The 15,881-nt window shown below is 34.5% G+C and overlaps 1 protein-coding gene across 5 annotated transcripts in view; it reads left to right on the top strand.

The window, feature by feature from the left end:
- Positions 1 to 15,881, top strand: part of SNCA (synuclein alpha) — a 113,808-nt gene that overhangs the window by 6,570 nt on the left and 91,357 nt on the right. For all 5 annotated transcript variants that reach the window (XM_055384084.2, XM_055384081.2, XM_055384085.2 and 2 more), the window contains exons 3-4: positions 3,593 to 3,634; positions 9,405 to 9,547. In XM_055384084.2, the coding sequence (XP_055240059.1) occupies positions 3,593 to 3,634; positions 9,405 to 9,547 (185 nt within the window). The remainder of the gene's footprint in view (positions 1 to 3,592; positions 3,635 to 9,404; positions 9,548 to 15,881) is intronic.

Genomic DNA, 15,881 nt, shown 5'->3' with positions numbered 1-15,881 from the left:
CCAGCCTAGTGGCATTCTTTTTTAAAATAAATTTAATTGTGTATATTTAGGGTATGCAACATGATGCTATCGGATACATTAGACACTAAAAAATTACTATATTGAAGCAAATTAATATATTCATAATCTCTCATAGTTACCTTTTTTGTTGTTTTTGTGGCAAGGGCAGCTAAAATCCACTTATTTATCATGAATCTCAAATATAGTACAATTTTATCACCTACAGTCCTCATACATTAGATCTGTACACTTGTTCATCCTACACATCTGCTACTTGCTTGGATCCTATGGCCTATATGTCCCTATTTTCTACCTACTTTTCCACCCCTATTAACCCTGTTTTTTACTTAGTCTCTGTATATTTGAATTTTGTTTCAAGCTTCCACATATATGTGAGATAATGTAATATTTTTCTTTCTGTGTTTGGCTTATTTCACTTAGCATAATTTTGTCTGGGTTCATCCATGTTGTAAATGGTAGGATCTTGTTTTTTTAGGGCTGACTGATATTCCATTGTATCTATGTACCACAATCTTTTTATCTACCTATCTATCAGTAGACACTTTAGTTGTGGCTATTATGTTTTTCTTTTTTTCTTTTTTGGAGACAGGGTCCTGCTGTCACCCAGGCTGCAATGGAGTGGTGTTATCATAGCTCACTGTAACCTCAAACTTCTGGGCTCAAGAGATCCTCCTGCCTTGGCCTCCCAAGTAGCTGGGACTACAGGCATACATTACCATGCCTGGCTAATTTTTAATATTTTTTGTAGATGTAGCATCTCACTCTGTTGCCCAGACTGGTCTCAAACTCCTAATTCAAATTTAAAATAGAGTATGACAATTCTGTAAAATATAAAAAACATGTCCACTCCGTATAGGAAGTTATACAATGAGAAGAAGACAAACACTATTTACATTACTCTTGATAAGTTTTTTACAAAGAAATAAAACACTTTAATTTTTAATGTCTTAAATTCTGGTTTGCTAAATAAATAAATATTAGTTTTAGTGTTTTTAAAATTCCTTATATAGTTATAAGTGATCTTCCTGCCTCAGCTTCCCAAAGCACTGGGATTCCAAGCAAGAGCCACTGTGTTGGGGCCCTTGGAAACAGATATGCTGAAATCTTTTCTTGTGGATCTACACCCGGAAGAGGGATTGCTGGGTCATATGCTACTCTATTTTTAATTTTTCTTTTATTTTTAGTGAATATGTAATAATTGTATATAATTGTGGGATCCAGAATTATATTTCCATACATGTATACAATGTGTGATAACCAAATTAGGGTAATTAACATATCCATTACCTGAAACATTTATCATTCCTTTGTGGTGGGAACAGTAAAAATTAAAAATTCTCTCTTCTAGATTTTTGAACATATGCAATAAACTATTGTTAAGTATATCACCCTACAGTACTACAGAATGCTAGAACTCATTCCTCATATTTGGCTCCAATTTCATATTCTTTAACCAACCTCTCCATGTCCTCCCCTCCTTCTTACCCTTGTCAGCCTCTAATAATCATAATTCTACTCTCTACTTCTATCTCATTGTCTTTGATTTAGAATACGTTTCATAATTTAACCAAAGGTCAAATTCTTAGGTACTGCTAAGGCAAAGAACAAAGATCGCATTCCAGCTGTTAGACATTTCTTACTACTAGTCATTTTTAAGACAACATGGGGTGCAGGTGGTGAGGATGAGAGATAGAGATTGAAACATATTCTCTTAAATATCAGCTGTTCTCACTCTGCATAGTTCCAGCACAAACAAATTCCAGGTACTATGGTTAGTTAAATAACACCAGCCCCTAACAACACAATTCAAATTTCTGTTACCACAGTATACCGAAAGTCATTGCATAAAGTACAAACTTTGCTGCTAACTCTTCAGCCTTCAAATCATTACATAAATAACAGAAACCCATTATAATCAGTGACAAAACCACAGAACTTCTTTCAAAGCTTTTTGGAGATTGGTTGCTTCACATCTGTTATGCAGTTCATACAGACAGCAATGCCCGTACTTGTGTGGCCACATTGTCTCCCAGTGGTGAGCCCATGTGATGTTTCACAAAAATGCGCAATCAAAAGAGGAAACTGGCCAGCAAAGATGAAAGAGTAGCAAACAAAGGAAGTGAAACATTCTGGAAGTAAAATTTGAATCAAACATAAGTTGATGTATACAGGAAGTAGCCACCCTGAGGATGTTGTCACTGCTGCAATTCAGGAGACTCTAAATATTCAGTCAGAGGAACTTATTGAGGTGAAGGTATCCGTATAATGGGGAAAGAGGTTGTGATAAAGAGTAAAGGTGTCCCAGAGGAAGCGATGCTGAAAAATACACCTTATGTTAAATACACTGTCAGTATATCATGACATTAAAGTGCAAATGATAACATTTTGTAAACTGATCCAAACTTAAAAAGGAGTATGATAATTCTGTAAAACATAAAAATCATGCCGATTCCATAAATTATACAGTGTGAATTACACTGAAAAATCCAACATTAGAGAATATATGAATAAAATGTTTTACAAGCATAATTTTAATAATACACATAATAATTATTTGTATTCAAGTTTAGTAATGGTCAAGGTTTGGAAGAAATTCTGATCCTGTGTAGAGACCCTAGTTTGAATGTGCTTATAGCCTATTATTACATGTGTAATGTTACATAAATTACTTAACTCGGATTTTTAATTTCATCAGCTATTTAAAATGGGCATAATATAACTATATTAAATGGGTGTTATGAAGATTAAATAAGATGATATGTAAAATGTGTTTTTTGTTTGTTTGTTTGTTTGTCTGTTTGTTTGTTTTTTTGAGACAGAGTCTTGCTCTGTTACCCAGGCTGGAGTGCAGTGGCACAATCTCGGCTCACTGCAAGTTCTGCCTCCCGAGTTCATGCCGTTCTCCTGCCTCAGCCTCCCAAGTAGCTGGGACTACAGGCACCCGCCACCACGCCTGGCTAATTTTTTGTATTTTTGGTAGAGATGGGGTTTCACCGTATTAGCCAGGATGGTCTCGATCTCCTGACCTCGTGATCTGCCCACCTCGGCCTCCCAAATTGCTGGGATTACAGGCATGAGCCACTGCGCCCGGCCTAAAATGTTTTTTTACATAATGGGTGTTCAGCACATGTTAAAGCCTTCTCTCCATCCTTCTTCCCTTTTGTTTCATGGGTTGACTGATCTGTCTCTAGTGCTGTACTTTTAAAGCTTCTACAGCTCTGAATTCAAAATTATCTTCTCACTGGGTCCCTGTGTTATCTCATTCTTTTTTCTCCTCTGTAAGTTGACATGTGATGTGGGAACAAAGGGGATAAAGTCATTATTTTGTGCTAAAATCGTAATTGGAGAGGACCTCCTGTTAGCTGGGCTTTCTTCTATTTATTGTGGTGGTTACTGGAGTTCCTTCTTCTAGTTTTAGGATATATATATATATATTTTTTTTTCTTTCCCTGAAGATATAATAATATATAGACTTCTGAAGATTGAGATTTTTTAATTAGTTGTATTGAAAACTAGCTAATCAGCAGTTTAAGGCTAGCTTGAGACTTATGTCTTGAATTTGTTTTTGTAGGCTCCAAAACCAAGGAGGGAGTGGTGCATGGTGTGGCAACAGGTAAGCTCCATTGTGCTTATATCCAAAGATGATATTTAAAGTATCTAGTGATTAGTGTGGCCCAGTATTCAAGATTCCGATGAAACTGTAAAACAATCACTGAGCATTCTAAGAACATATCAGTCTTATTGAAACTGAATTCTTCATAAAGTATTTTTAAATAGGTAAATATTGATTATAAATAAAAAATATACTTGCCAAGAATAATGAGGGCTTTGAATTGATAAGCTATGTTTAATTTATAGTAAGTGGGCATTTAAATATTCTGACCAAAAATGTATTGACAAACTGCTGACAAAAATAAAATGTGAATATTGCCATAATTTTAAAAAAAGAGTAAAATTTCTGTTGATTACAGTAAAATATTTTGACCTTAAATTATGTTGATTACAATATTCCTTTGATAATTCAGAGTGCATTTCAGGAAACACCCTTGGACAGTCAGTAAATTCTTTATTGTATTTATATTTGTATTGTTATGGTATAGCTATTTGTACAAATATTATTGTGCAATTATTACATTTCTGATTATATTATTCATTTGGCCTAAATTTACCGAGAATTTGAACAAGTCAATTAGGTTTACAATCAAGAAATATCAAAAATGATGAAAAGGATGATAATCATCATCAAATGTTGAGGAAGATGAGGATGAGAGTGCCAGAAATAGAGAAATCAAAGGAGAACCAAAATTTAACAAATTAAAAGCCCACAGACTTGCTGTAATTAAGTTTTCTGTTGTAAGTACTCCACGTTTCCTGGCAGATGTGGTGAAGCAAAAGATATAATCAGAAATATAATTTATATGATCGGAAAGCATTAAACACAATAGTGCCTATACAAATAAAATGTTCCTATCACTGACTTCTAAAATGGAAACAAGGACAATGATATGGGAATCTTAATACAGTGTTGTGGATAGGACTAAAAACACAGGAGTCAGATCTTCTTGGTTCAACTTCCTGCTTACTCCTTACCAGCTGTGTGTTTTTTGCAAGATTCTTCACCTCTATGTGATTTAGCTTCCTCATCTATAAAATAATTCAGTGAATTAATGTACACAAAACATCTGGAAAACAAAAGCAAACAATATGTATTTTATAAGTGTTACTTATAGTTTTATAGTGAACTTTCTTGTGCAACATTTTTACAACTAGTGGAGAAAATTATTTCTTTAAATGAATACTTTTGATTTAAAAATCAGAGTGTAAAAATAAAAGACTCCTTTGAAACTAGTTCTGTTAGAAGTTAATTGTGCATCTTTAATGGGCTCTGTTGCAGTCCAACAGAGAAGTAGTTAAGTAAGTGGACTATGATGCCTTCTAGGGACCTCCTATAAATATGATATTGTGAAGCATGATTATAATAAGAACTAGATAACAGACAGGTGGAGACTCCACTATCTGAAGAGGGTCAACCTAGATGAATGGTGTTCCATTTAGTAGTTGAGGAAGAACCTATGAGGTTTAGAAAGCAGACAAGCATGTGGCAAGTTCTGGAGTCAGTGGTAAAAATTAAAGAACCCAACTATTACTGTCACCTAATGATCTAATGGAGACTGTGGAGATGGGCTGCATTTTTTTAGTCTTCTCCAGAATGCCAGAATGTAAACACATATCTGTGTGTGTGTGTGTGTGTGTGTGTGAGTGTGTGTGTGAGAGAGAGAGAGAGAGAGAGAGAGAGAGAGAGACTGAAGTTTGTACAATTAGACATTTTATAAAATGTTTTCTGAAGGACAGTGGCTCACAATCTTAAGTTTCTAACATTGTACAATGTTGGGAGACTTTGCATACTTTATTTTCTCTTTAGTATATTAAGGAATCTGAGATGTCCTACAGTAAAGAAATTTGCATTACATAGTTAAAATCAGGGTTATTCAAACTTTTTGATTATTGAAACCTTTCTTCATTAGTTACTAGGGTTGAATGAAACTAGTGTTCCACAGAAAACTATGGGAAATGTTGCTAGGCAGTAAGGACATGGTGATTTCAGCATGTGCAATATTTACAGCGATTGCACCCATGGACCACCCTGGCAGTAGTGAAATAACCAAAAATGCTGTCATAACTAGTATGGCTATGAGAAACACATTGGGATAAATCAGCTGCTATCATAATCATTCCTCTCCCACATCAGATAAATGAATTCACTTTTTGAATAGGGTTATTTAATATAAAGTGCTTAAGTCTAATTATGAGAAGAAATAAGATAATTACACTTCAACGGTTAAAGAGAGGGAGAATAATTTGCATATTATGCCTGATGTAAAATGTTTATTATGGGTACATATTAAGTGCTAACTAATTGTTAATTGTTCTTGCTACAAGTCTTAATGCAGGGAAACAAGAAACTATTACATAGTACCTAATATTATCTTCTAATATTAAAGAAACAATTTCCCCTAAATTCATCCCATTAGCTTTTTTTTTTTCGGTGGGGCAGGGGAGAAATACAGACTTCAGTAAACTTGGGCTGGGAACTTTCTACCTACAAAGTTCAAAGAAAATAAATTATCCTAGTTAGATAATATCAATGAAAAATCCACCAACTTAAATCCTGGCTCTTTGAGCTCAGGAAATTATTTCAGTTATCAACTTAATGCATCATATTATAGAAATATATGAAAATGTGTTTAATTAAACTTACTGAATGATATGTTTTTTAAGGTACTTTAAAAATAAACTATGATATAAAGTTACTTATTTTTCATGCAAGTATAGTATAAAGAAATTTCTAACACTGGAGATTCTCTGAAGGTTTTGATTCTTATAAATTTATTACATCATAACGAACAAAACTAATTTTCAACATATTATGATTTAAATTTCCTTAGTAAATTGTTTTAAATTTATTTTCTTTAAATCCGTATTTACATATGTATATTTAAATATACATATTTACTTGTATAACAATTCAAAACCATATATTAATTTTATAATTTTGTTTAATGTCAAAGGTTAGATTTGGCTATATCTATTCTAAAAGTTGGTATCACATTTCCTTTTTGGAATTTTATTTTTAAAGTAGCTAAAGTCAAATATAAACCTATTATTTATATTAATGCAGACATTAGAGATAGACACTAAATTCGTTTTAGTATATTCTAAATTATTCATTATCTACTATGAAATAATATAAAGAAAAATAAAGCAGAATCCCTGATTTCAAAGAACTCAATTGCCGAAAAACAGTTACCATTTATTAGACCCAAAATGTACTAATATGAGTGTGTCTCTTTTCCTTTTGTTTTGTCACCCGTCATTTGGAATGTCAGTGAGTAGAGAGATAGTGTGAAAGGCCCTCAAGGGGAAAAATAGAGGTTAAAGGTCAGCAGAGACCCTACTAGAGAAATCAGTTCTACAGAAATGTTTTTAAATGTGTCGATTATTGCTACATGTACACTCTGTCATTTTGTAATGTAGCCATTTTATTTATGATTATAATAATAAAACAACAAAATTATAATAATGTGTAGAGTACATTTTACTGTGCAGTGTATTGCATTAAAACTAGATTAAAATTTATACATATATAAAAGGTTATCTAGATATTATAAAATTTATGGCTGGATCTGTAAAAAATTCAAAACCTATTTTTAATCTCGCTTTGAGATTTTATAACAAGAAAATGTTCGTTTCAAGCAAAATTTTCAATTCACGTCCTTGAAAAGGAAAAAAATGACAACTTGAAACACATAATTGACTATTTTTAAAGGATCAACATTTCAGAAATGTTTTAAAACATAAGATTTTCAGTACAGCTTTTCGCTGGCATTGAAATCGAACTTTGAATTGTAAATAGCTCTTACTCTTAAGGAGACATCAGCCATATCCTTAGAAGTGGCACGGAGTTGGTAGGTAGTTGTACAAAATTCTAGCCTAAAAGACAAATAGGGAGCAACACTACTGTGGACCCTTTCTGGTCTTGGGCTGTGTGGCTATGTCAGGCTTGCCCACATTGCCTGAACTAAGGAGAAAGCCTCTTGTCCTTACAGACCCCCTTAGCTTACATAGTCTATTTGAAAACGAATTGCTTTGTCCACACCATTTAAATATTGGCTTCAGGCCGGGCGCGGTGGCTCACGCCTGTTATCCTAGCACTTTGGGAGGCCGAAGCGGGCAGATCACGAGGTCAGGAGATCGAGACCATCCTGGCTAACACGGTGAAACCCTGTCTCTACTAAAAATATAAAAAAATTAGCCGGGCGTGGTGGCGCGCGCCTGTAGTCCCAGCTGCTGGGGAGGCTGAGGCAGGAGAATGGCCTGAACCCGGGAGTCAGAGTTTGCAGTGAGCCGACATCGTGCCACTGCACTCCAGCCTGGGTGACAGAGCAAGACTCCGTCTCAAAATAAATAAATAAATAAATAAGTAAATATTGGCTTCTTCAACTGGTGAGATGAAACCTATACAATAGTCATGTGAATAGCACTAAACAGCTGACATGGTGTAACTCCTCTCAGACTGAGGCTTATCTGGGGAGTACAAAGCATGTCAAGAAAATGTGCCTTCATTTCCTTAGATGAGTGTCCCCATCCTCCACTCTCCTCCACTGTTCTCCTCTCTGCTTCTATGATATCAACTTTTTTTTTTTCTTTAGATTCCACATGAGTGAGATCATGTGGTTGTTTGCCTTTCTGTTTCTGGCTTATTTAACTGAACAAGAACGTTTTTGACATGAAATTAAACTTCTGCTTGTAAACTCAATTCAAACTATTTACACTGTCTTCTCAAAAATGTTAACTTATTTTAATAAATCTACTGAATGACCGTATCTCATTTTGTTTTATGAAAAGAAATTGTAAGGGTGCTCAATAGCCTCTTCATTTTCATACTGTCTAGCTCCTGTGCTCCTATTAAAATTACTGCAAATTTAGCTTTTTAAGAACCCTTTGTTTCACTACCTGAAGTTCTATAAAAAGATCCAAGTTCCTTCACAACGGTTTCTTATGCTGTTATTCATACATATGTGATAATACCACTTCTGAACACATAGATAATAAGTAGGGGCTGGGTGCGGTGGATCATGCCTATAATCCCAGCACTTTGGGAGGCTAAGGCAGGTGGATCACCTGAAGTTAGGAGTTCAAGACCAGCCTGGCCAACATGATGAAACCCTGTTTCTACGAAAAATACAAATAATAATAATAATAATAATAATTAGCCAGGCGTGGTTGTGGGCACCTGTAATCCCAGCTACTCGGGAGACTGAGGCAGGAGAATAGCTTGAACTCAGGAGGCGGAGGTTGCTGTGAGCTGAGATTGTGCCATTGCATTCCAGCCTGAACAACAAGAATGAAACTCCATCTCAAATAAGTAAATAAATAGAAGTATGTATTGTGTTGCTTAGAAGGTGTGGTGGAAATTAACTTGCTGAGTGAGATCAAAGGATTGGCACTGAATTGAAATAAAGAAATATTCATGCTGAGTCTGGTTCAAATATAACTGCACCTGTAAGAATTGCTTTCTGTAAACTTTCCATAGTATAAACCAAATCCAAATCACTCATGGCTTTACATTCCTGATCGTTAAACTTGAAGCACTTTTTAATACTGCATGACTTTAGCCAAAATATCTTAGCCAAGATTCAATGTTTGGTTGAACCACACTCACTTGGACATCTTGGTGGCTTTTGTTTCTTCTGACCACTCAGTTATCTATGGCATGTGTAGATACAGGTGTATGGAAGCCGATGGCTAGTGGAAGTGGAATGATTTTAAGTCACTGTTATTCTACCACCCTTTAATCTGTTGTTGCTCTTTATTTGTACCAGTGGCTGAGAAGACCAAAGAGCAAGTGACAAATGTTGGAGGAGCAGTGGTGACGGGTGTGACAGCAGTAGCCCAGAAGACAGTGGAGGGAGCAGGGAGCATTGCAGCAGCCACTGGCTTTGTCAAAAAGGACCAGTTGGGCAAGGTATGGCTGTGTACATTTTGTGTTACATTTATAAGCTGGTGAGATTACGGTTCATTTTCATGTGAGGCCTGGAGGCAGGAGCAAGATACTTACTGTGGGGAACGGCTACCTGACCCTCCCCTTGTGAAAAAGTGCTACCTTTATATTGGTCTTGCTTGTTTCAGGCATTAACCCAGATAAATGCCATGCAAATTTTATAATTATTATGATTGTTTCAATTTCTGGAAGAAAGTTAATGAAACAAAAAATGTACTAAAATGCCAAAGGAACAGTGACATTTCAGAAAGAATGAGGGCTTTCATGTTAATTGTAAGTCTTGGAATTTCTCTTCCTTGGAGTAACAAATCCCTTTGTGCCTAATTTCCTAATTTCCAAAATAAAGTTCTTTTACTTGATTTCTTTATAGTGACATCATCTCTTATTAAATGGCATATCTGCGTATTACATAACAGTTCATTGCCAAATACATATTTGTGGGAAATGAGAGACTTAAAATACATACCAACCAGAGATCATAGTTTTGAGATAGATTTTAAAATTCTGAGAAGAATTTTGACTGAAATTTTTGACAAACATGGGACACGAATAAGATTATACCAAAGATATTATAACTTTCATTTTAAATATGGAACTAATACAGTATGAGGTGTCAACAACGATGAAATTTTACAAACATCACCACTACAACAGCAAAATAATTTTTGCTTTTTCCCTGCCACAATGACCTCCTTGCTATTTCTTGAATAAATCAAGCATACCCTTGCCCTGACACATTCTTGGGGAGGCCTGCCCTAATCTATATAAAATTGGAGCCATTCTTCTCACCTCTGGTATTCCCAGTCTCCCTACTTTTTTTCCTTCTTTCTTTCTTTTTCTTTTTCTTTCTTTCTTTCCTTCTTTCTTTCTTTTCTTTCTTTCTTTCCTTTCTTTCTTTTTCCTTCCTTCCTTCCTCCCTTCCTTCCTTTCTCCCTTCCTTCCTTCCTCCCTCTCTCCCTCCCTTCCTTCCTTTCTTTCTTTCTCTTTCTTTCTTGCTTCCTTCCTTCCTTCTTTCCTTTTCTTTCTTTTTCCTTTCTTTGCCAAAGTGTTATTCACCTTTAAATATAATACATAATGTGCTTACTTTAATGTATGATTTTTATTTTATTTCTCCCTTCTAGAATGTAGGCACCATGAGAGTGAAATATATTTATTGTGTTCACTGATATTTCACAAGTGTCTGGGAGAGTTTCCAACTTACAGTAGACAATTAACAAACATTTATTAAATTAAGGAGGGAAGGAAGTGAGTAAGCACAACAACTTTTATTTCTGGGTCCTTTTATAATCATATGCTTAGTATAAGAACAGTGCTATTCAGCTATCCAAAAGTTACAATCAAAATGATTTTGGATGAATATCTTGAAAATTGTGAGAAAGAAGTTTTATTTGCTGGCAAACTATTCTGGGTTGTTTCCACTTCATGTAATCCTAAGTAGCAGCCTTACCTTGATAGCCCATTAAAACTCTGATAATAAAAAGGCAGAACAAAAATATCTGTGATATATTTAGATTTACTACATGTACTTTCATGTCTAGTGTCTGGTGCAATGGATGCTAATGATGGCAAATCCTTACTGGGCTTCTAGTGAAGTTCTTCAGCTAATGCTTGAATGCATGGTTGGTCATGGTGGTACCCCTTTGTACAAAATATGCTTTTCAAATAATCTTATTAGGGATAATAATTATATTAATTCCTGGTTTCCATCTAAAATTTTAATTCTATTTATAGCTTCGTAAGATTTCACAAGTTAAGAGGGACCTCAGGTTAAATTAGTACACAGGCAATTAGTCAGTTTTGTGTCTCTGACCCTTTTCACAGGCTAATAGAAGCTATAGACTCTCTTAGCTTCAGAAAAATGCGCACTCACATACCCACATCAAAGAGCTTAATGGGAAGTCCATTGACAGACCCTCTGTTCAGATCAATCTTCTGATTGTAGAGATGAGGAAACAGAAATCTACAGAGGAAGTGGGTAGTCCAAGATTGCACAGTCATTTGGAATAGACTGGACACCAATAGTACTTTTCCAGCCACTATATCACTTCCCCAAGCACTTCCTCAAAACTTACCTTCCTTTGGGTCTTTATACATTCAATTATGGACAACTAGATTTAACTAGATAATTTTATTGCTTCAGAATATTAAGCAACAGGGAAACATGTACCGTCTTTTATTCACCTGCATTTAAGGCATACAATATAAATTGCAAATGGAGCATGAAAGTGCTTAATCTTTTACAAAACTGGGTTTGCTTTCCACCCATCTAAAAATACTTCTATTTATTTTAATATTTAAAGCAGAAATCTAAGTGATGTGACAAAATTAATCATTTGGAGATATTTCCCTTATAGGTAGTATAGTTTCTTACTGATTTCTAATATGAAAATGAAGCCATAGAACCTAGAAATTGCAGCATAGTTGTGGAAATAAACATTGGACTGAGAGTGAAAATGGCTAGTCTTCCTCTCTGTTCATACACCACCTGACTGGATAACCTTTTGCAGATCTCCTAAAAGTCTTTCTCATAAAATGAGGAAGATCTACTAGAAAATTGTTGAAGTCTAATTTAGCAATAAAGTTCTGAGTTTCTATAATAATTCAAAGAATACTCTAATAAATGTCTGCAATTGTGGTCACATCTATGGGATGCTAAAAAATCTGGATGGTTTCAATGAAAGTATTTAATTTGTTCATTATGAACTTTGAAATAATTTATTTCATTTTTTAAACTCTGATTAAAATGACCCTGGCAAATAGAAATAAGCAAACTCTTTTTGCTTGAAATGCTTATTAATGACTGCATTGAGACACTCATTCATCATTCAAGAAAGAATGTTTGCTCACACTGTGCCAGAAACTTGGAGGAAGAGGGATGTGACAAGTAGGGGTACTGGATGTCTAGCTTGTAGAAGTGGATTAATGGCTCTGCTTTAAGATCAGGAACACTGAAAGGGGGTAATGGCACCGGTTTTCACCTTTCGTGCCCTTTGAGGGTATTTGGTCCATCACCCTCTAGTTGATGAGGGAGGGAAAGTTCCCTCTCCCTTCACAAATAGGTGGAAATTAAATGACATAATTCTGAACAACCAATAAATCGAGAGTAAATCAAAGCAGATACCTGTTTTGTTAATTTGATCATGTGAATGTAGCTACCCTTAGTAATAATTTCTAAGTATAAGACTAGTTAAAGGACAAATGAGTTATCTTGAATTATAAGATTTTGTTTTACAGAACAATATTAACTCTTGTGTTTAGTACATTAGAATAATAGATCTTTTGATCTATATTTTTACTCATGTGCACATAAGAAGTTATCAGTCATACAATTCATTTCTTGAAGTTCATACCTCTTATTGGCAGAGTAGAAACAGGTTAAAAGTGCACTGGCAGAAATTTTAAGTGCAAAGCAACAGTGATGTTATATAGAGAAAATTTATATTTCCTACTTCTATTGAAGAAGAAAGATCTGCTTGTTCTAAGAATATTGTACAAAGAAAGTGACTTGAATCAGCGTTATTCTGTAATGCTACTATGCGTGCAGTGTGGAGTAGCCACTAGAACACTTGGTCTATCCCAGCTCCTCAACAGTGTCTTGCTTGTGGCTGGTGCTCAAATAAATCCTTGCTGAACTAATGAGCATCTCTTTCATGCCACATGGAATGCTCTAAAAGAGTTGGATCCTGAAGTTTTTATATTTTTGTAATTTCCTGGAGTTTTAGAGAGCAAAAGTCCTGAATAAACTGTGAAGCCACTGCCTGACAAATAATACAGCAGTCAGCTTCGTTATCCTATCCCATTTAGACACGACTTATCTGCATGATGATTAATAGTTTTCATGCAAGAAATAAGCTTGAAATGTCTGTTGCCTCGGATACTTAAAACATGCGGGTTCAGCGATGTTATTTATTGTTGTTCAAAATCAGAATGAAGTTCCAAAGCAATGCCATTTTGGAAAAATTAGATCAATAGATTATGAACAATTTTTTTTAAAATCTTGATTTCAGATGGATTGACACGTGTATATTCTGTAATAATCCTGACTTAATTCATAAAAGGATAGCTAGCCAGTTGTGTGCTAGATGAATAAAACAAAAGCAGGTTTTAAAATGTCAGGTTTGACATCGTGAATATAATATCTAAGTATCCTTTTACTCATTTCCTTTGACTTACTATGGCTGTCATGTTGGGCTTCATGAAAATTTATTTTTAAACACTTGAGTGTTATTGACCCTCTGATTAAATGATTAATCAGATGATGTATGTTGCCATCAGCTGAATCATTTAATGTTGATTTCACAAACAAGCACAGGTCACAGGCAACATTTCAGATTTCTTTGAAGAAGCACACACAGGTCACAGGCATAATCTTAAAATAATTTTATAACAAGGTAGTAATAAGAGATGTCAGGACTGGAGAAATATTTTAATTTATAGTAAACTTTCCCCTTAAGTGTCTAATAATTGTTAATATAATACATTGCCTCAAATAATTAGAAGTTTGGTTCTTGTCCTTGTGCTTGACTTCAGAAGATAACCAGATGACTATTAGGTGTATTTAGACCTAAATTAAAAGCTTTGAGACACAATGAATTGCTTGATTTGTATTAGTGTTTCGAGTGGCATATACTACTACTGGCACTATAATCTTAGATTAAAGCATACTGTGATTATTAAAGAAAAATTTAAGATTGATTTGTTTCTAAAGGTATGTAACAGTGACATTTTTCAATGTGGTATGTAAAAGTTGGTATTTCTCACTCATGTGAGAGCCCACTAATGGTACATAAACTGTCCCCACTTAGAAACACAATTATTATGGCCTTTCTTTGTATCTGACAAAATTTCACTGGGTTCAAGATGGATGAATAGTGAATTCTAATGACCCTTAATCCTGTAAGGTTCTAGGTGGGAAAGTACTCTGTAATTATGTATAAAATTATAAGGAAAATAGGCTTACTGCTATGTTTTCATTAAAAATCATTAACTGAGTACTTAATATGTGCCAGACACTCAGCTGGGCACCATGAAAAATACAAAACTGAGTAACATATGGGTGGCTCCTGCCTTCAAGAAATGGGCAGTTCAGGCCGGGAGACTGACATATTTACCCTGGGAAAAAGGGAGCAGCTGTGGTCTCTGAGAACAATACGGTTTGTAACAAGTATATATCCATCATGGAAAAAAAGAGATTTATCTTAGAAATGAGAGAGGCTGATGCTCTCAATAAATATCATACATTAAACTGTGTTTTTGTCAGTAGACTGAAATTACCTCACACACACGCACAGATAGTAGCCATGGTATTTTAGCTGCTTAGATATAGAGACAAATACTTCCACCCAAATCTTAGGATCAGTGGTTAATAGTCTGTAAGCATTACAACCCCACAACATATACATGACTATACATCCAATTTTAATATTCAAAGAACTGATTGCGATGATAGTTTTGTTTGTCAAAGAAATGTATTATAGGATGAGTGGGATAGAACTGCATCATGGTACACCAACAAATAGGTTTAAATCGTATTCGTGCACTTCCCTTGTTCCTTCATAAATGTTTAACATAGCTTAAAATTCTGTGGACTGCAACGTGAGAGCAATGACCACACTTCTGTGAACCCATTTTTTACTGTGCATGTGCTAACGTCTATTGTTAGTATTCCTTCACTTGCAAAGATGACATGATAATTTTGCTGGTTTCATTAATGAGATACTGTTAAATGTAGGATGACTTCAAACTTAGTTGTATTTTAAAATTATTTTTAATTGTATACATTTAAGTTGTACAGCATGATGTTTTGAGATACTTATCTTTATGTATATATATATATATAAAATATACACACATATATAAAAGTGATTCCTATATTGAAGCAAATTAACATACCCATCATCATATGGTTACCTTTGTTTTTTTACTATCAGTGCCTAAAATCTTTCTTGAAAAATTACCAGTATGCACTACAATATTATTAACAATAATCTTCATGTTGTACATTAGATCTTTAGACTTACTCATCTTACATGACTTAGGTTTGTTTTTACCTCTATTACCATCTGAGCCATATTTCCACTTTGTAATTTGATAATAAACTTGGAAAAATAGCATTTATATGTTTAGGTGACAGGCATAAATAGGATAAGATGTGTTTATATATTATTCCATATGTCTTGTCTCCAACTACAATGATAAACAACCTGTTTGTCGCTAAAAAGTAAGAAATAACTTGACTTTTCTGCCCCTTCAAGCATAGGCTGTTAGCTTTTAAGTTTTAGGGAGACATTGATGATGC

The sequence above is a fragment of the Gorilla gorilla genome, chromosome 3 (genome assembly GCF_029281585.2).
Source record: "Gorilla gorilla gorilla isolate KB3781 chromosome 3, NHGRI_mGorGor1-v2.1_pri, whole genome shotgun sequence".
NCBI classification, from domain to species: domain Eukaryota; kingdom Metazoa; phylum Chordata; class Mammalia; order Primates; family Hominidae; genus Gorilla; species Gorilla gorilla.
Note: the sequence above shows the minus strand (reverse complement) of the source record. Positions and strands in the feature narration are given on the sequence as shown.